The sequence below is a fragment of the Meriones unguiculatus genome, chromosome 15 (assembly GCF_030254825.1).
Source record: "Meriones unguiculatus strain TT.TT164.6M chromosome 15, Bangor_MerUng_6.1, whole genome shotgun sequence".
Classification (NCBI taxonomy): domain Eukaryota; kingdom Metazoa; phylum Chordata; class Mammalia; order Rodentia; family Muridae; genus Meriones; species Meriones unguiculatus.
The window spans coordinates 980,481-998,893 of record NC_083362.1 but is presented as its reverse complement, the minus strand read 5'-3'; the positions used below and the strand labels follow the sequence as shown (position 1 = coordinate 998,893).

Sequence of the window (18,413 nt, the reverse complement as noted above, 5' to 3'; positions counted from 1 at the left end):
GAGAAGGGCTTAGTGTTCCCTCGGGAATTATGAATTTAAACTTAAAAGTACTGGGTATTAAGGCTGAGATTTTTCACGTTTTGCAAGAGGATTAGGCGCCCCTGTCCAAAAAAGGCCGGAAGAACGCGTTTTGCAGAGACCCCATACAGAAGATGTCTGGGGGGGAAATGGAGGGAGGAGGTGCCTTTAAAACGGTTGCTTCTCTGCATTGCTCCCGGGCGTGCACCGTGCCCACCGCGCGGAGGGGCAAAACCACCCGTGAGGAGGTCAAGGGGCGCCCCGGCCCGGGAGGCGGCGGAGGAGTGAAGCGCACGCCCGCCCGCGTTCGGGACGCCCGGCTTGGCCCCGCTCAGCTTCCGTAGCGCCCGCCGTCGGCGCGCGCGGTCGCGAAGCCTCGCGAGAGCTCCGCGCCCCACCCTTTTCCCGGCATTCCCCGAGGCGCCCTTTAGTTTAGGCTCGGCCGGGGGTCTCGTCCGCGCTCGGAGGCCGCTCCGCGGGTGGCGCCGGCCGCGCGCTCGGCTCCTCGCAGCGCCCGCGGCCCCGCGTCCGCCCTCCGTCGGTCCGCGGCCGGGAAGCCCCGCGGCGCCCGCAGCCCCCCGCGCGCGCGCCCCGGTCCGCCCGGAAAACAAGCCCGCCGGCGCGCGCCTCCAACGGCCCCGACCGCCGCAGGTGGGGGAGGGGAAGGAAAGGCCCGGGTGGCGGGCTCGCACGGAGGCCGCTGCGCCCGGGGGCTTCGGGGTGGACGCGGGGGACCCCCCGGGGACAGCGAAGCTGTCGGAGCGATCGCCCTGCCCGGGATGGCCGGCCGGCCCCGGCGGGAGGGAGGCGGGCGCGCCGCCCCCGGGGGACGGCCCCCCCTCCGGCCCGAGCTCATCGTCCCCGTGTCCGCCCGCCGCCGCGCCGCAGGCCTCCTCGGACAGCACCATGGGCGACAGCGACGACGAGTACGACCGCAGGCGCAGGGACAAGTTCCGCAGAGAGCGCAGCGACTACGACCGCTCCCGGGAGAGGGACGAGCGACGGCGCGGGGACGACTGGAATGACCGGTGAGGCGCTGCTGACGCGGCCGGTCGGCCTGCTCCGGGGCTCGCTCCCTCCCCCGCGGCCGCCTTCCCGCTTGGAATCGGCCTGGGGTGTGACCCGCCGTCGGGCCGTTTTCTGAGTCGAGTCTGCCTGCTGTTGGCGTGGTCGCTAGGCCTTGAGATCAAAGTGACAGCCGGTGGTGGTGAAGAGGGGCCCCTCTCAGCTGTGCCTCCCGCGTGGGCCACGCAGGGAGACCCTGTCTGCAGTCCAGACCGCCAGCAGCCACGCAGTGAGCAAAGCGTTAGGCAGTGTTTCTGCAGGCATCGGCAGTTTGCGTCGCTTAACCCGCTCCCCCTTCCTGAAAAGATGGGTTTCTTAGAACCCGAGCTGCAGCGTGCAGGGAGTAGCCCGGCGCTAAGCTGTCGCCCTGTTAGTGCTGCCAGGGCTCGGACCCAGGGCTTTGTGCTTGCCAGCGAGCACTCAAGTTTCGGCCCCACTGAGTGTGTACATTTTATGACTTGTAATTGCTTCATCCATTCATTCGTTTGCTCATTTTTGATTTGAGGCAGGGTCTCTGTGTCGTCCTGGCTTGCCTCTGCCTCCCCAGTGCTGGGATTGCGGCGTGGCCTTTCAGTTGTGCCTTAAAAGAGGAGAAATGATTAACACGGACCAGCAGGCTGTGGAAGAGTCAGGCCTCTTTGCTGGCAAGGTGCCATGGCGCTTTGCTTGGCCTGAGCTCCCGGGAAGAGCAGTGCCTGCCAGTGTTGATTGGTTAGGCTGGTTTTGTCTCTTTAGGCAGGGCCTGTGTAGCCCTGGCTGTCTTGGAGCCTGCCATATAGACCAGGCTGGCCTCTAACCCAGTGGTCCACCTGCCTCTGCCTCCCGAGTGCAGGGTTTAAAGGTGTGTGCTGCCACCTCTTGGCTAGCTTAAGAAAAGTTTGAAATGATTTTAAAACAGGTAACTAAGTTGAGAAAACATGTGGATGTTTACCTTTTTTTAATTTAAAAATGTGTTTATGGGTGTTTTGCTTATGTCTGTGTACCTCATTTCTGCCTCGTGCCCATGGAGGCCATAGAATGCATTAAAATCCCTGGGAAATAGGGGTTCAAGAGGGTTGTGAACTGCCTTATAGGTGCCTGGACTCAAAGCCCAGTCCTCTGCAGGAGTAGCCAGCTCTCCAGCCCCTTCCCTTTTAAATCAAGGGCCTCTTACAGACAGCAACAAAAAACCAATTCAGCGAGTTAACCGTGGGTAGCTTGACTTGGAAACAGATTTTTCTTAGAGGAATTTGAGGTAACTTTTTCTCATAGAATTTGTGGAAATAAACTTAAGAGATTGAGGCCAGCCAGGGCCACATGGTGGCATCCTGTCTCAATAAATAAGTAAGTGGGAAATTAAATTTAAAAATGGAGAGGCTGCCAGTCAGGCCTTGAAAACCCTGGAAAGATGAAGCCTGGCGGGGGGGGGGGGGGGGTAGGCACATGAGTGTTGGTGACTTTTGAGGCTGGAGGTGTTAACCTCTGGAGTAACAGGTGTTTGTGGGTGGCTTGCCACCTGTGCTAGGACACCCTTGCTCCCCTGCAGACAGCAACTGCCCTTAACTGAGCCATTTCTCTCACCCCTAGCACATTTAAAACACTATTCTTATTTTTTGTTTGTTTTTTGAGACAGGGTTTCTCTGTTCCTGGCTGTTCTTGAACTTGTTCTATAGACCAGGCTGGCCTCGAACTCAGAGCTCCCCCTGCCTCCCCCCGCCCTCCGAGCTCGGGGATCAAAGGTGTGCGCCAGCGTGGCGCTTGTTTTCCTGTTTGTGTTTTGCCTACACGCTTATGTGCACACGTGTGCGCTGTGCTGCTGCCTGTGGGAAATGGAAGACTGTGCTGTCCCTGGCACTGACAGGCGCTTCCTAGGGCCTGCACCTCTGTCCTGCGCAGCTGAGGGCCACCTCTAGCCCCTTGGACTGTAGCCTTTGAGACAGGCTGTCACGTGGAATATGCTCTCTTAGGGAGCACATCCTCCTGCCTCAGGCCTCTTGGCTGTGGAATTACAAATGGGAGCCAGGGTACCCAGTTCTCCTTGGTGTTTCTCCAAGACTGAAAAAAGTCAAAGTTGCTTTTCTGAGTCTGCAGCTAGAGAAAGTCCTTCAGAGTTTAATCATGTGAGGCCAAAGTGGCTTTGGGAATGTGCCACTTCCCTTCTGAGGAGCGGATGCTGTCCTGGGCACAGGCAGTGTTGGGGAGAGCTCCAGGGAGGGACCCCTAGCTGGACTTGCAGGCAGTCCCTTAGACACGGGCGGTGAGAAGAGCTTGAGGTAGGTAGGCACGGCCCTACCTACCAGGCGCAGACGGGCACGTGCTCAGCTGGGTCAGGTAGAGGCCCCAAGCTGTCCGGAGACTGCCGCTTCCCTCCACGGTCCTTAGGGCAGCGGAAAGAGTGCAGCGGGCAGGGAGACCGTCGGGAAGTGTCAGGCCTGGTTCAGGATGGGCGACAGCTGGGTGGAGGGCAGTGCCAGCCGCAGCAGGCAGCAGTGCAGCGCCTGGGGAGCCTCTGGTGCTCTTCATGGGTGCCGGTTTTTACCCTGTGAGAGGTCACAGGCTGTCCCCAGGAGAAGCTGCCAGGAGCCGGAGCTGGGGAGCGACTGGAGGAGCACATTTTTGGACAACGGGCATCTACCAGTGTGGGCTCCCGACTCTAGATTTCCCTGGAAAGAGCAGTCTTGTGTGAAACACATCCTGACACTGTAGTGAGAAACGCCAGGGTCCTTCCGGGCTGGCAGCACGGGGAGGCAAATGGAGCAGAAGAGAACTGAGCACTGGGCCGGGCCTGCCCTGCACTCCAGCCTGCTGCTGTGGCCTCGAAGAGACAGTCGCTGACTCCTGTGTTTGGAGAAGCGTCTTACGCAGCCCAGCCTGGTGTCACGCTGACTTCTGGTACTAGAGTTGTGCTCTGCCTGCCTCAGCTTACCCGGCTCATTCCAGGAGCGGTGCTCACACCTGTAGGCTCTCCTGAGGCAGAGGCAGGAGAGGTGGAGGCAGTGCTGGGCTGAGCAGAGTCCAGGCCAGCCGAGACTATGATGGGGTCCTATTCAAACCCAGAAAGGGGCCTCCCACCTTCCGCCCCGGGGTCAGGAGCTGGGTGCCTGAGCTTGAGGCCAGCCTGGTCTGCACAGGGAGTTCCTGGACAGCCAGGGCTACAATAATAATAGTACATAAGTAATATCTAGCCCAGGTGCTCAGGAGGCAGAGACAGGAGGATTGCTTGAATTGAGGAGTGTGAAAGCTCTGTCAGCTCTGCAAAAGCCAGAAAAGAAAGAACAGCCCAGACTGTCTGCCCAGGCCGAGGAAGTGCTTCCTCTTCCAGTGCTGTCTGTGAGGAGCGGCTGATTCTCCCTGCCTTACCGCTGGAGGGGCTCTTCGGGCCAGCCGTGAAGAGGGCAGTGCTGCTCAGAGCAGCTTTTGGTTTCTGTTGTTTGTTTGTTTGTTGAAAGTCATTGTTTTATAAAAACCTGTGAAAACAGTGGTCCAGGCTCATAATCTATGAAGCTGAGGCGGGAGGCTCTCAGGGCTGGGATCTGCCTACAGGGACACGGCCCCAGGTTCTCCAAACGGGAGGCAGGGCCGAGGGACAGCACAGCTCGGTGACGAAGGAATGGCCTCGAGCTCACAGATCCCCTGCCTCTGCCTCCCAAGGGCCAGGATCACAGGCGCGGGCCACCACCCGTCGGGTAACTTATAGTAACATGTGGTTTTTATTTTTGTTTTTTCAAGACTGGGTTTCTCTCTAGCCCTGTGTGTTCCCCATTAACTGCAGACCGGGCTGGCCTCGAACTCAGTGATCCGCCTGCCTCTGCCTCTGCCTCCTGAGTGCTGGGCTCACAGGCGTCGCCACCGCACCCGGCCCGTAGTGTGTAGTTTTAGGATTCATAGACGCTAAGTATTTGCCCTAGGGTGGGTGTGGTGCGCGTGATCGCACCGGGGGAGGAGAGCCCCGTGATCAGCGCTGGTCCCGTGGGGGAGCCGGCGCGGCGGGCAGGCCTGTGCGCGCTGGGGAGGGCCGGGCCACGTCCTGGCGGGCCTGCCCTGGCCTCCGCTCCACCCCGCTGTCGTGCTGTTCTGCAGGGAGTGGGACCGGGGCCGAGAGCGCCGCAGCCGGGGCGAGTACCGCGACTACGACCGGAACCGGCGGGAGCGCTTCTCCCCGCCAAGGCACGAGCTGAGCCCGCCGCAGAAGCGCATGCGCAGAGACTGGTGAGGGCCTCACTTTGTCCTCGGCCTCCGCCCTCGGTCGGCAGACAGCTCGGCCTCCTTGTCGCAGTCACCCCGCCCCTTCGTGCCCTGTGCCCCGTGGGGGAGGCCACGTCCTCCGCGTGCCCTCCTCCCGCCCTTGCCCGTGTTCTGGAGAGGAGGGGCTGCTGCCCTCTGTCTGACTTTTGTGTCCCACCCTCAGGGATGAGCACAGCTCTGACCCCTACCACAGTGGCTATGACATGCCCTATGCTGGGGGGGGTGGGGGACCAACTTACGGCCCCCCTCAGCCCTGGGGCCACCCAGACGTCCACCTCATGCAGCACCACGTCCTGCCCATCCAGGCCAGGTAACGGGCTCTGCCGACAGCTGGGAGAGGTCTGGGGCTGCGGAGAGTGGCTGGAGCTGGGAGGACGGCTCTGGGGGCCTGTGGGCGGGAGCCCGGGGAGTGGTGGCCTGTGGCAGAGGAAGGGGTGTCTACTGTCCCTCACAACCAAGCCTCCTGGAACCCCCAGGCTGGGCAGCATTGCGGAGATCGACCTGGGCGTGCCCCCGCCCATCATGAAGTCCTTCAAAGAGTTCCTCCTGTCCCTGGACGACTCTGTGGACGAGACTGAGGCCGTCAAGCGCTACAATGACTACAAGCTGGACTTCCGGAGGCAGCAGATGCAGGACTTTTTTCTGGCTCATAAAGACGAGGAGTGGTGAGTCCCCTGCTCCCCTGCCCCTTTGCCATGGCCTGTTTCTCTGGTCTGGGGCAGCCCTGTCCTCTGGTGCGCCCCACATGGCACTTCCTGGGTGGGAAGGGGAGGGAAGCTGTGTCGGCTGGCCAGCCCATCATCTCCTCCTCTGCTGCCCTCTGGGGCACCTCCTGGCAGCTGGCAGAGCTGCTCAGCCTCCAGGGCCCACGCCCAGGCTGCGCCCCTCCTGCTGGTGTGGGTCACGGTCAGCCCCTGTCACCAGGACCAGTGTGGCCGTGTCTTCCAAAGGCAACGCGTGAAGCCAGACAGGAACAGCCAAGATCTCAGGGTCGTGTGACAGAAAAAAAGAATTTGATTTTTTTTTTCCTTATGTGGATGTTTTGATTTTAATCAACCATCTTTTCCCCCCTCCTGCTCCTCCTCCTCATCCTCTTTCTGCTCCTCCTCCTTGAAAAGAGCCAGAACTGGGAGCTACACCCGCTCATCGTCGGAGCTCGGAGCAAACCCACCTCCACCCCCACCATACCCAGCCCATACATGAGCCCCTGGGCTGAGCGGCGGGGCCGGCCAGGCAGACAGGCAGGGCTCCGCTGTGCACAATGCAGCGGCCTAGCTGAACGTATTGCTCAGGCAGCCAGTCAGTCAGGGCCCCACCGCGGAGGCCGCGGGCAGGGCCTCTAGGCCGGCCACCCCAGCCAGGAGCCACGGGCAGCCCGCCAGCCAGCATGGGCCCTGGGCGCCACTAGTTAAATCTTGAGCTCTGTTTGACCAAGCGGCCAAGGTAAAGATCCTGGAGGTGACGCCTGCGGCTTTCCTCTCTGCTCAGCCTGTCCTGTCCTCGCGTGTCCATTCCGATTCCCCTGTGTGTGTGCGTGCTCCCGCACCTCCCATCCTCTGTCCATGCTTCTTCTTTTGTTTCCTCAGCTCGTCTGTCTGGGCCCTCCTTAATGTCCCCGGTTCTCTTTTCCTCATGCCCCTAATTTCTTCTGCTTTTGTTTTTCTCTCCTGCCCTCAGAGGCCTACTAAAATGTTCTCTTTTTCATGCTCCACCCAAGTCCTAACCCTGCAGCCCTCCCTCTTCTATCCCTTGGGCCTACCTGAGGCGGGGCAGGCCCTTGGCCTGGCCCTTAGCTCTTTCCTGCCCCTTCACTGCCTTTTCTTCCCACCAAGGGAAAAGGGTGTCCTGCCTTTTGGCCTTTTCTATCTGGTACACTTCAGGTTTCCTTCTGGTCCACCTGGGGTGGAGGGAGTTGGCGGGACCTTGTCTGGGCTTGGCCAGGAGAGGGAGGTTCTCTGGGCTCCTGCCCCTCCTCTCTCCTGACGCTCTGGGAGCTGGTCCTGACAGGGCGCTTCAGAGGCGAGCAGCAGTGCTGCCTTGGCCCTGGCCTTCCCAGAGCCACGCTCCTACCCCAGAGCTCCCAGGCCCTGCTTCTCCAGAGCTTTCCAGAGCACGACCTTTGGTTCCTTTTGGGGGGTTGGGTGGTTTCAGTGCTCCCCTTCCTTGATTTTGTGACCTGTGGGTGTGAGAGGCTGTGCCCTGCCTTTCCTGGGCCCCTCCGCACGCCGTGGCCGGGCCGTTGGGAACTGTCTGTCCCTCCTGCCCTCTCCCCCTCCTCAGGTTTCGATCCAAGTACCACCCCGATGAGGTGGGGAAGCGCCGGCAGGAGGCCCGGGGGGCCCTGCAGAATCGACTGAAGGTGTTCCTGTCCCTCATGGAGGGCGGCTGGTTTGATAACCTTCTCTTGGACATAGACAAAGCCGATGCCATTGTCAAGATGCTGGATGCAGGTGTGGCCTTGAGGGCCGGGGTCTTGGCGGGAACTAGCCAGCCTGCTTTGGTTGTGACCTCTGTGTTGTCGTTGGTAGCTGTCATTAAGATGGAAGGTGGCACAGAGAATGATCTCCGCATCCTGGAGCAGGAGGAGGAGGAGGAGCAGGCGGCCAAGACTGGGGAGGCCGGCAAGAAAGAGGAAGGCCGGGCCGGGCCGGGCCCTGGGGACGGAGAGCGGAAGGCCGGCGATAAGGATGAGAAGAAGGAAGACAGCAAACAGGTCGGGGGTGCGGGGCTGGGGGCTGGACCCTCCGCTGGGGGCTGGGGCCCGTGATGCCCAGCAGGAGAGACAGACGTCCTCAGAAACCGTCTCCTGTAGGCTGACAATGACAGCTCTAATGAGGACAGAACTAAGAAACCTGAGGACGACGGGGACAAGGAGGAGAAGAAGGATGAGGCTGAGAAGGAAGCCAAAAAGGTACGGTGTGCCTACGTGAGGCCAAGGTGCGGGCCGGACCCTGCGCGGTCTTGATTGGCCTGCCTGCTGCTCCACAGAGCAAGAAACGGAACAGGAAGCACAGCGGCGACGACAGCTTCGATGAAGGCAGCGTGTCCGAGTCTGAGTCCGAGTCCGAGAGTGGCCGAGCCGAGGAGGAGAAGGAGGAGGCCGGTGTGCAGCGCTTTTCAGGAACTTTTTTGCTTCCACTCCGTTGTTTGAGTGTGTGTGGGGGGGGGGGGGAGGGTGATGAGAGAGACAGGGTCTGACTGACGGGAAGGGAATCTCTGGGTGGTGTCTGGTAGTAATGAATAGTAGTTGTCCTGACTCCTGTTCCCTGCTCAGAGGAAGCACTTAAGGAGAAGGAGAAGCCCAAGGAAGAGGAGAAGCCTAAGGAGGCTGCGGGGCTGGAGTGTAAGCCCCGGCCCTTGCACAAGACCTGCTCGCTCTTCATGCGCAACATCGCGCCGAACATCTCCAGGGCAGAGATCATTTCTGTGAGTGACAGTGGGCCGGGCTGCCGGGAGGCCTGGGGGCTGTGGTGCGGCTCTTGGGGGCCGGCTCCTCGCTCGGCCGGGCGGGCTCTGGTTTGTTGTGAGGCAGTGGCGGTGCAGAGAAGGGCTGAGAGGCTGCTCTCCTTGCAGCTGTGTAAAAGGTACCCGGGCTTCATGCGAGTGGCACTGTCGGAGCCGCAGCCGGAGAGGAGGTGAGGAGGTGCGGGAGGCCAGGCCCAGCCCGGTGGCCTGACTGCCCTTCTGCAGGCAGCGCTGACGAGCTTCCTTACATAGGTTCTTCCGCCGGGGCTGGGTGACCTTTGACCGCAGTGTGAACATTAAAGAGATCTGCTGGAACCTGCAGAACATCCGGGTGAGTGCCGGCGGTGAGTGCCGGCGTGGGCTGCGGGGCAGAGCGCGCCTGTCCCTCCACCAGTCCTCACTGGCCACGGGTGGACTGTCGCTGCAGCTCCGGGAGTGCGAGCTGAGCCCTGGCGTGAACCGAGACCTGACGCGGCGTGTGCGCAACATCAACGGCATCACACAGCACAAGCAGATCGTGCGCAACGACATCAAGCTGGCTGCCAAGCTGGTGCACACGCTGGACGACAGGACCCAGCTCTGGGCCGCCGAGCCCGGGACGCCGCCTGCGCCCACAGTCAGTGGCTCCCGGGGCCTGTCTGGTGTGCCCCCGGGCCTCGCTGCGATTGCAGCCTGGCCCTGTCTGGAGGGCACCTCCAGCCTGCGCAGTCGGCCTGGGGGGGGGCTGAGGGGTGTGGCGGGAGGCAGTTCCCTGGTGACACCCTGCGGCCTGTCCTCCCCTAGAGCCTGCCCTCGCAGAACCCCATCCTCAAGAACATCACGGACTACCTGATCGAGGAAGTGAGCGCCGAGGAGGAGGAGCTTCTGGGGAGCAGCGGGGGTCCCCCTCCTGAGGAGCCTCCCAAGGAGGGCAATCCCGCCGAGATCAGTGTGGAGAGGGACGAGAAGCTCATCAAGGTGCCCCTCTGAGAGAGAGGCGTGTGCGTGTGTGTGTATGCGCGCGTGTGCACGTGTCACGCTCCGCCGTCAGGGCTGATAGTGAGCTGTGTGCGCCCTGCGCCCTCAGGTCTTGGACAAGCTCCTCCTCTATCTGCGCATCGTGCACTCTCTGGATTACTACAACACCTGCGAGTACCCCAACGAGGACGAGATGCCCAACCGCTGCGGCATCGTCCACGTTCGTGGGCCCCTGCCCCCCAACCGCGTCAGCCACGGGGAAGGTGGGTGCCCGCCCCCCCGCCCCCAACCGCGTCAGCCACGGGCTTCAGTCTCTGCAGCCTGTCTTGTCACCACAGTGCTGGAGTGGCAGAAGACCTTTGAGGAGAAGCTGAGCCCGCTGCTGAGTGTGCGCGAGTCCCTTTCTGAGGAGGAGGCCCAGAAGATGGGGAGGAAGGACCCCGAGCAGGAAGTGGAGAAGTTCGTCACCTCCAACACGCAGGAGCTGGGCAAGGACAAGTGGCTGTGTCCTCTCAGCGGCAAGAAGTTCAAGGTGAGCTGAGCAGAGGGGGGGCGGGAGAGGCCGGCACCCGGAGGCTGGCGTGTCCTCATGGCCTCTGCACCCAGGGCCCCGAGTTTGTGCGCAAGCACATCTTCAACAAGCATGCGGAGAAGATCGAGGAGGTGAAGAAGGAGGTGGCCTTCTTCAACAACTTCCTCACGGACGCCAAGCGCCCGGCGCTGCCCGAGATCAAGCCCGCGCAGCCGCCCGGCCCTGCCCAGAGTAAGATACGATCCGTGGGGCCCGCCGGTGCCCCCTTCTGGAGAAGGGTGCCCCTGCCCTCCCCGCAGTAATTCACGCTCCTGTCCGTGTTGTACTCCCCCCAGGCCTGACCCCCGGACTCCCCTACCCACACCAGACACCACAGGGCTTGGTGCCCTATGGCCAGCCCCGGCCTCCCATCCTGGGCTACGGAGGTGAGTGGACAGTGCCAGGAGGTGTCGGGGCTGCAGGCTTGGCGGAGCGTGAGGTCAGGGTTTGGTTCACCCTGGGTCTTTCTCAATAGCTGGTGCTGTCCGCCCCGCAGTCCCAGCAGGAGGGCCTCCGTACCCCCACGCTCCCTACGGCGCGGGACGCGGGAACTACGACGCCTTCCGAGGCCAAGGAGGGTACCCTGGGAAACCCCGGAACAGGTGAGTGGGAAGACGCCCAGACCCCGCTGCTCCGTCCTGACGGCGGATGGCTGCTGACGCAGACTGCTTTTCCCAGGATGGTCCGAGGAGACCCACGAGCCATCGTGGAGTACCGGGACCTGGATGCCCCTGACGATGTGGACTTCTTCTGAGCCGTCCTCGCGCCCCGCTCTGCAGCCCTGCACGTCTGTGCCGCGACCACTTTCCCCATCAGCTGAGAATTGTTTTTGTACGTTATTTTTCCTGCTAGTAAAAGCATTTTGGTAGTGTCTCTCTTCAGTGTGCGTGCGGTGTGCCCCTTCCCAAACACAGGCTGAGCCAGCGCGAGCTGAATTAGGCCAATTTATTACCGTTTTCAGAACAGTCTTTTAACCCTGGCTGGCCTAGAAGTTGCTGTGTAGACCAGACTGGCTTTGAACTCAGGTCCACATGCCTGTCACAGACTGGATGCTGCGGTGGACCCGTGAGAAGTAAACAGTTGGCCGTGGCCAGTCTTCCAGGATCTGCCCCTCACGGCCGGCAGGGTGTGCAGATTCAGGCGCGGCTGGTCAGGCACAGGTTGTAGAAGGAACTGGAGTCAAAGGCACTGTCCACCTTCCGCCAGCCCACCCAGCCGGCAGCTTGCAGCTCACTGGGGCTTTTCGGGGTTCCCCAGCAGTGCGGGTCCAGGATCAGGACATAGGCGTCCGCGCCTGGGCCCTCACACACCCCCAGCAGGGCCTTGGACTGGGCGTCCGCGTCCCCCCCCACCATCACTGGGCCTCCGCCCTCGGCGAAGTGGGAGTAGAGCCGCTCCAGCTCTCCCCGGAGCCCGGCTCCGCGGGGCACGTGACGCAGGCGTCCCTGAGGCCCTCCGAAGTGCTCAAGGCACAGGCTGGCCTCCACGCAGCCGATCCAGCCCCGGGAGCCCCGGAACCCGGGCGGCTTGTCGCCCATGTCCTCCAGGGCGCCCTGCACCGCCGCCAGCTCAGGCACGCCCGCCGGCTGGGCCTCCGGCCAGGAGCACAGCGTCTGCAGGGTGCGGTAGCCGCAGCCCCAGCCGCGGTCGTCCAGCCCGTCGCAGCCGTAGTGGTAGTAAAGGTATTGGCCCGAGAGGACGGCCAGGCGCGCGGGGCTCCGGCAGGGCGGCGCCAGGCCCCGGTGCACGTCCCGCAGCAGCTCCAGGGCGGCCGGCGGCTCCGCGCGCGTGTAGCCGCGGTGGGACCCGGGCCGCGCAGGCGCAGGCTCCGCCCCGGGGGCGGGGCCAGAGCAACTTCCGCCGGATCTCCGGGCCGCCGCGTCCAGGCTCGCCAATCGCGCGGCCCCTCGTGCCCGCGGTCCCGCCCCAGCTTCCGGCCAGCCGCACACGCCAGTGGTTGTAACAGTTTATTGGGCCCGGAGGGGCGAAGGCACCGCGGGGAGGGGAGCTCGGCCGGAGCATGCAGAGGACGGGGCGCCGCGCGGGGCGCGGGGGTGCGCAGGGCGGGCGGCGGGCCGTGCCCAGCCCTTAGATAGATAGTATGTACACGCCGAGCGCCGGCCGCGGTCACAGCCCCGCGCAGCGCTCCTGCTTGCTGTAGTGGTCGAACTGGTTCTTCCAGTGCACCATGTAGGAGCTCCAGCGGTGGAACTCCGCCTTCCACTGGCGCTCCGCCTCGTCCAGCGTGTCTGCGGCCGGCGAGCGCGCGGTGCCGCGGGGCGGGGTGGCGGGAGGAGAGCGGCGGACGGCCCGCAGCACCGAGGCGGAGGGCAGCCGGCGGGCGGGATCGGAACGGGGGGGACGGTCCACGGGGGATGGGAAGAGAGAAGACAAATGATTGGCGGTTGTTAGCGCATCGGCAGGCGCCCTCTGGCCCCGGATCCTTCTCCCCTCAACACCGGACTCAAGCTCCAAAGGAGAAAATTTACATTAAAGACTGGGCTTTGGGTTTTTGCTTAAACGGAGATGTGTAGCTCCCTGAGTCTGTCCTGTTTGTCTCGGGTCGAGAATGGCGGGGCCCCTGCTTCTTCCCAGCCACACACTAGAGTCAGGGTCCTGTGAGGCCAGAAGGGGAGGAGGCCGTAGTTACAGCCGCGGCGGCGGGGAGTGCAGGAGGAGGGACAGGGGTGAGTCGGGCCGGGCCTCCGGCAGGTGCGGGGAGCCTCGGAGGCGGGGGGAGGTGGAGAAGTGAGGGACTACACCCTGGCTCTGCACCCCATCTCTCTCCCCTCCTTCCACCCCTCGCCACCTCGTTCGTTTTCCTGCCCCGTGACCCCCGGGCCTACCAGTGGCGCTGAGCAGTTTGGGGAGAAAGCGATTCCAGAAAGCGCAGGTCTGGGCCCGGAGCCCCCGGCGCACCTCCAGCGGCTTCAAGTTCAGGCTCACGTACTGCTGTGCCGCAGTGGTGTAGGGGGGCCACAGTGGAGACTTGGGGTCTCTGGCGTCGTTGGGGTCTCTGAGGAAGGAAAGAAAAATCTCAGCCTGCCCAGGGAAGTAAGGAAGACGTGGGTCCCCGTCCGGACTCTGGACCCTCTTTACCTCCCACCCTCCCCCACCTCGCTTCTCCCTACCCCCCTTCAGCCAGCCATTTATCCCTCCTCGCGTCCTTCTGTGTGTGAGGCCGAGACCGTGTGACTCAGCCGGGCTGTGCTTCTGCCTCGGTTTCCCAGGGTGAGAGGATTGCAGGCATGGGACAGCGGGCTTTCCTTCCTTAGCACCTTCTACCATCTGGGGGGGGGTGCTTTCCTCCGACTTCTCTGTCTCTTTTTCCCCTTCCCTTTGTTTTCTTGCTCCATTCTTTTATTTCCCCCTGTCTAGTACTATAATAATAATATTTTTTAGCTGGGCATGGCACTACAGGCTTTAATCCCTGCACCCAGGAGGCAGAGGCCGGTGAATTTCTGAGTTTAAAGCCAGCCTGACCTACATGGAGAGTTCTGGGCCAGTCAGTGCTCTCTAGCAGATTCCATTTTACAATAAACTAGGATTGTGCGTTTAGCTGTGCAGGGGGGTGCGGTCCGTCTCTGCAGACATCACCTTTGCTTTGGCTAAGGAAATCTGATGCCGCTAAGGGTTTGGGCCTGCTGGGCGAGTAGGTTTACCAGCCGAGCCACGCCCTGGCCCTCTGCTGCCTTTCTGTCTCGTCTTTAGATGGTGATGACTGGGTGTGAGGGAAAGCAGGAGAGGTGGAGAAGGTCGGAGGTGACTGGGTCTGAGGGACCCAGCTCAGGCGGTCAGGCCTGCCCAGCGGTGCCTCTCACCCACTGAGCAGCTCCAACCCTCTTGCTGTCTTCAGTGCTGGGAGTGGCCTCCCAGTGCTGTTTTTCAGCCTTCTTCCCCTGAGCCACACGCCCAGCACCCCCCCCCCCCCCCAGCAGGGCTGTGAACTCTGTGGTCCCCGCTAGTCTGGGACTTGCTGTATACATCAGACCAGTCTGTGCGGAGTGCTGAGATGAAAGGTTCTAGCTGTTTCTGTGTAAGGACTAGTCTGCGTGCCTTGTTCTCTGCGTCATCATTGACTCCCCCCCCCCCTTCCTTTGTAGACATTTCCTCTTCTTTTTCCACTACCATCCACGGGCACCCCTTCTCCCCTGGACCCCCAGAGGGTCCCCAATACCACTGACCCTTTGCGGGCAAAATTGGTCCAGTATTTCATAAGTCGCTGAGCAAAGACTCTCTCCTCCATGGTGTAGTTGAGTGAGGGGTCCAGGGGGAGCCCAAAGATGAACTCGATCTCATAGCCGTGGGGCACCCCCATCCAGAGGGGCCACGTCAGCGTGGAGGCGCGGTGCTCGAAGACGTAGGCATAGACCCGAGCCCCCTGGGCAGCCAGCCGCCCAGCCAGCTGGGCCACGGGGCACACCACGTTGTGGTCGCCCACCACGGCGCTCATGGCGTCCCTCAGGTGGGCGGGGTCCTCGGGGCGCAGCCAGTCTGTGTAGTGGAGGGCCACGGCCTCGGCCGCCAGGTCACTAGCCTGAGGCACCCCGATCCGTACCCCAGCCAGGAACTGGGCCCGGCTGATGAGAGACTCGTTGTCTTTGCTGAAGCCCGGGACCCCATAAACCAGGAAGTAGGAGCCCTCATCCTTCACCACGCCCACCAGCACCTGAGGACAGTGGGAGATGGGGAAAAGGATGGAGGGAGAGGCAGGCAGACAGACAGACAGACAGACATGAGCAAGCAGCCAGAGAGAAGGCTGCAGAGCCCGAGGCAGGACAGCAGGGGAGGGACAGGGCTCTGACCGGAGCGTGGTCTTGGCCGGGCAGCCGCTCGGGGGAGCCCTGGGGAGGGGAGCGTGGCCGGGCCGCCGGCGCCAGTCACCTGCAGGTCCTGGAAGTCGCCGGCGTTGAGGAGCGCCTCGGGCGTGTCGCTGAGGAAGTCCCCGTCCACCACCGGCACGAAGGAGAAGCGGAAGATGCTCTCCTGCGGCAGCACGTGCCACTCGTGGTCCACCAGGTCCTGCGCCGGCCGCGCCCGCAGGCAGGCGGTCAGCTCGGTGTCGTTGCCGCCGGGCGGGCAGCCCACGAGGCGCGCGAGCAGCGTGGCCCTGCGCCGCGCCTCGGCCGCGCCCACCGTGGCCCAGGGCCCGTTCGGGGTGCCGCTCTGCAGCACGGCGCGGCGGAAGAGGCCGCGGCTGGGCGGCGACAGCACGTGCAGGCCCACCGAGGCGGCGCCCGCGCTCTCCCCGAACAGCGTCACGGCCGCGGGGTCGCCGCCGAAGGCCGCCACGTTGTCGCGCACCCACCGCAGCGCCAGCCGCTGGTCCAGCAGCCCCACGTTGCCCGGCGCGTCCCTGCTGCCCGGCAGCGCCAGGAAGCCGAAGGCGCCCACGCGGTAGTTCATGGACACCAGCACGGCGCCCTCGGCGCGCGCCAGGAAGCGGCCGTCGTACACCGCCAGCGAGGCGGCCCCGCTGTAGAAGCCGCCGCCGTAGATCCAGACCAGCACCGGCGCGGGCGCGGCGGGCGGCGGCAGCGGCGCCCACACGTTGAGGTACAGGCAGTCCTCGCTCAGCGCGCGGTTGGGGTTCCACATCTCGGTGCCCTCGAACCCGGGGTACAGCGTGTCCACGTACTGGTAGCACACGTTGGGGAAGGCCGTGGCGTCCAGCACGCCGGGCCACGGCCGCTTGGGCTCGGGCGGCAGGAACCGGCGCGCGCCCACCGGCGGCTCCGCGTAGGGCACGCCCAGGAAGGCGGCCACCGGCCCGCCCGGCGCCCGCAGCCGCACGCCCCGCAGCTGCCCGCCGCGCACCCGCGCCAGCGGCGGCTCCTCCGCGCCCGCCGGGGACAGCAGCGGCAGCAGCAGCAGCAGCGGCGCGGCCAGCGGGGCGCGGGGGGGCCGCATGGCTGCCGTCTGCGGGAGAGAAGGCGGCGTGAGGCCGGGAGGGCGGGGAGGGCGGGGAGGGGCCCGAGCCCCCAGGCCCCCCAGAGCCCCCGAGCCCGCCTAGGCCCTCCCCCCCGATCGCCCCACCCTGCCTCACCCCCTGGCGGCGGCGGGGCGGCTCTCCCCAGCCGCACGTGCCCTCCTCAGCACCCCGCACCCCACGACGCGGCCTCCGCACCCCAGGGCCGCCGGGAGCCGCCCGAGCCGCGCCCCGGGGTCCCGCACCGCCGCGGAGGCGCTATTTTGGGGGCAGCAGCTGCCGCGGAGCCGGCATCTCCGGTCAGGAGATCAGAATTCCCCGTGGGATCCGGGGCAGAAACCCGAGCGCGGCTAATTATAACTCGGGGCTCCGGGAGGGGCCCGGGCCGGCGGGGACGCGGGGTCGCCCCGGGACGGCGGCGGGAGGCGGCATCCCCCTGCGGCCGGGCTCGCCCCAGGCGGGGCGTCCTCAGCGCCCCAGACTCCGGGGCCGGGGAGGGGCCTTCCGGGTCCCCGCGAGTGAGTGTGCGGCGGCGGGAGTTCCGGGGCTGCGGGGTCCCCGTCCCCGTCCCCCCGGGGTCCCCGTCCCCGTCCCCGCGGGGTCCCCGTCCCCGCGGGGTCCCCGTCTCCCCGGGGTCCCCGTCCCCGTCCCCCCGGGGTCCCCGACCCCCCGAGGCCGCGGCGTCCGGCCGCGCTCACTCACTCACCTGCGGTCGGAGGCGGCCGAGCTCCCGGCGCAGGCTGAGCCGCTGTGACAGCCGCCTCCGGCCCGCACACGCCCCTCGGGCCCCCGCCCGCCCACTGTCCCGCCCCCGCCCCTCCCCCGCCCCCTCCCCCTGCCGCCCGGCGACCCCGGGGAGCGCGGGCCGGACGGACGGACGCGCGGCGGGCAGACACCACGTGACGGCGCCGGGAGCGCTCACGCGGGCGCCGCGGACGGAAGGACACACTGACACCTGCGCGCCCCGCTGGGACCCCTCGCCGGCCCGGGGGAGGGAGGGCACCGCTGCCAGCCTGCGAGGACGGACACGGCCGGGCCCCGCGGAGGAGGGGACAGCGTGGGGCGGGGGGACAGCGGGGGGGCGCGGGATCGGGGGGCGCGGGACCCGGGGGCGCGGGGACAGCTGGGGGAGGGGGACAGCGGGGGGCGCGGAACCCGGGGGCGCGGGGACCCTGGGTGGTGCGGGGACCCCGGGGGGCGCGGGGACCCCGGGTGGGCAGGAGCCTGTCCCCTGACCCCCCCGACCTGGCTGTCATCGGCTCCGGCCATGACATCACCGGGCCGCGCTCTCATTGGCTGCCTGGCCGCAGGGGGCGGGGCCCGCCGGCCGCATCAGCACCGCCGCGGTGGACAGAGCACGGGTGGCGCCCGGACCCGCGCGCGGACGACCGGCTTCGGGGGCTGCGGCCGGGGCTGGAGGGGGACGGGGCCGCGGCCGGCGCGGGGCGGGGCGCGGGGAGCCAGGGCACGCGCACGCGTGCTCATTGCGGCCGCCACGCGCGCTCCCCCCCCCCCCCCCCGGCCCCAGACACGCGTCTGTCACCCCCTCCGGCAAGGGCGCGCCTGTCTGTCCTGCAGGAGCCCCAGGGGACAGCAGCCCGGAGCCCAGCCCCGCCCCAGCGCGACGTCCACCTCTGCAAGCTGAGAGTCCCGCCATCCCTCCTCGCACCCGTCCTCCCACCCTCTCCTCCCACCCACCCCACTACCTTATCCCGTCCTTCCACCCCACTACCCCATCCCCTCCTCCCATCCCTCCTCCCACCCGTCCTCCCTCCCTCCTCGCACCCCACTACCCCATCCCGTCCTCCCTCCCAGCCCCCAGCCCCCGCCCCGCGCCCCGGGACGCCGCCGCATCCGGGAACGCTTCTGCGCGCCCCGTGCAGGCCCGCGACAGCCGCCAGGGGGCGCCGGAGGCCGCCGCGCGGGCCGCGCTGTCTGGGGAGAGGGGAGGGAGGGCGGTGCCCGGGCAGGGCGGGCACGCGTGGGCCGGGCCGCCCGTCCGCTGCCGTCTGTCCCAGGCCGGCGGCCTCGCCCTCGGGCTGAGTGTGTGGCGGGGAGGAGAGGCCCCGACAGGAGCGTCAGCCCGCGCGGCCTCACCGTAGTGAGGAAACGGTGGCCTGTGGCCCAGCGCCGCGCAGAGTCCAGCCTTGGGAGGACACAGCCCACTCCCTGCCGGCTGACCTC

At 65.3% G+C, this 18,413-nt stretch overlaps 3 protein-coding genes across 9 annotated transcripts; 1 reads left to right on the top strand and 2 right to left on the bottom strand.

The window, feature by feature from the left end:
* The first annotated feature begins 446 nt into the window (after nucleotides 1-446).
* Nucleotides 447-11,173, top strand: Srrt (serrate, RNA effector molecule). Of its 5 annotated transcripts, none has more exons than XM_021627690.2 (20): nucleotides 447-669; nucleotides 907-1,046; nucleotides 5,143-5,271; nucleotides 5,471-5,617; nucleotides 5,784-5,972; nucleotides 7,588-7,757; nucleotides 7,836-8,020; nucleotides 8,120-8,218; nucleotides 8,296-8,410; nucleotides 8,582-8,733; nucleotides 8,881-8,942; nucleotides 9,025-9,103; nucleotides 9,200-9,388; nucleotides 9,556-9,729; nucleotides 9,839-9,992; nucleotides 10,068-10,261; nucleotides 10,336-10,492; nucleotides 10,585-10,686; nucleotides 10,797-10,902; nucleotides 10,979-11,173. In XM_021627690.2, exons 2-20 carry the CDS (start codon nucleotides 925-927, stop codon nucleotides 11,052-11,054), a joined length of 2,601 nt encoding a protein of 866 aa, XP_021483365.1. In that variant the 5' UTR covers nucleotides 447-669; nucleotides 907-924; the 3' UTR covers nucleotides 11,055-11,173. The 5 variants fall into 5 exon arrangements, with proteins under 5 accessions (XP_021483365.1, XP_021483367.1, XP_021483366.1 ...); XM_021627692.2 differs by having other exon boundaries at nucleotides 10,776-10,902; XM_021627691.2 differs by lacking the exon at nucleotides 447-669 and having other exon boundaries at nucleotides 691-1,046; nucleotides 10,597-10,686.
* Nucleotides 11,174-11,231: 58 nt separating this feature from the next.
* On the bottom strand, nucleotides 11,232-12,264 carry Ufsp1 (UFM1 specific peptidase 1 (inactive); the record flags this gene model as incomplete). Its single annotated transcript, XM_021627695.2, has 1 exon — nucleotides 11,232-12,264. A coding segment is annotated over one exon (828 nt), but the record flags the coding sequence as incomplete, so codon positions are not given.
* Nucleotides 12,254-17,877, bottom strand: Ache (acetylcholinesterase (Cartwright blood group)). 3 transcript variants are annotated; one of them, XM_021627694.2, is made up of 5 exons: nucleotides 16,936-17,062; nucleotides 15,185-16,219; nucleotides 14,485-14,969; nucleotides 13,147-13,316; nucleotides 12,254-12,549 (listed from the first exon to the last, which is right to left on the bottom strand). In XM_021627694.2, the coding sequence occupies exons 2-5, from the start codon at nucleotides 16,208-16,210 to the stop codon at nucleotides 12,428-12,430; spliced, it is 1,803 nt and encodes a 600-aa protein (XP_021483369.1). In that variant the 5' UTR covers nucleotides 16,211-16,219; nucleotides 16,936-17,062; the 3' UTR covers nucleotides 12,254-12,427. The 3 variants fall into 3 exon arrangements, with proteins under 3 accessions (XP_021483369.1, XP_060223897.1, XP_060223896.1); XM_060367914.1 differs by lacking the exon at nucleotides 16,936-17,062 and adding an exon at nucleotides 16,347-16,487; XM_060367913.1 differs by lacking the exons at nucleotides 12,254-12,549; nucleotides 13,147-13,316 and having other exon boundaries at nucleotides 14,804-14,969; nucleotides 16,936-17,877.
* Nucleotides 17,878-18,413: the final 536 nt, after the last annotated feature.

Bases quoted from the DNA above. Each gene is read 5' to 3' on its own strand.
- Ache (XM_021627694.2), bottom strand. From the start codon at position 16,210: ATGCGGCCCCCCCGCGCCCCGCTGGCCGCGCCGCTGCTGCTGCTGCTG. The intron at 14,970-15,184 runs GTGACTGGCGCC...CACTGTCCTCAG, and splicing joins GCGACTTCCAGGACCTGCAG to GTGCTGGTGGGCGTGGTGAA. The intron at 12,550-13,146 runs GTAGGCCCGGGG...CGCCGGCCGCAG, and splicing joins CAAACTGCTCAGCGCCACTG to ACACGCTGGACGAGGCGGAG.
- Srrt (XM_021627692.2), top strand. From the start codon at position 925: ATGGGCGACAGCGACGACGAGTACGACCGCAGGCGCAGGGACAAGTTC. The intron at 8,411-8,581 runs GTGTGCAGCGCT...TTCCCTGCTCAG, and splicing joins GGAGGAGAAGGAGGAGGCCG to AGGAAGCACTTAAGGAGAAG. The intron at 8,734-8,880 runs GTGAGTGACAGT...CTCTCCTTGCAG, and splicing joins CCAGGGCAGAGATCATTTCT to CTGTGTAAAAGGTACCCGGG.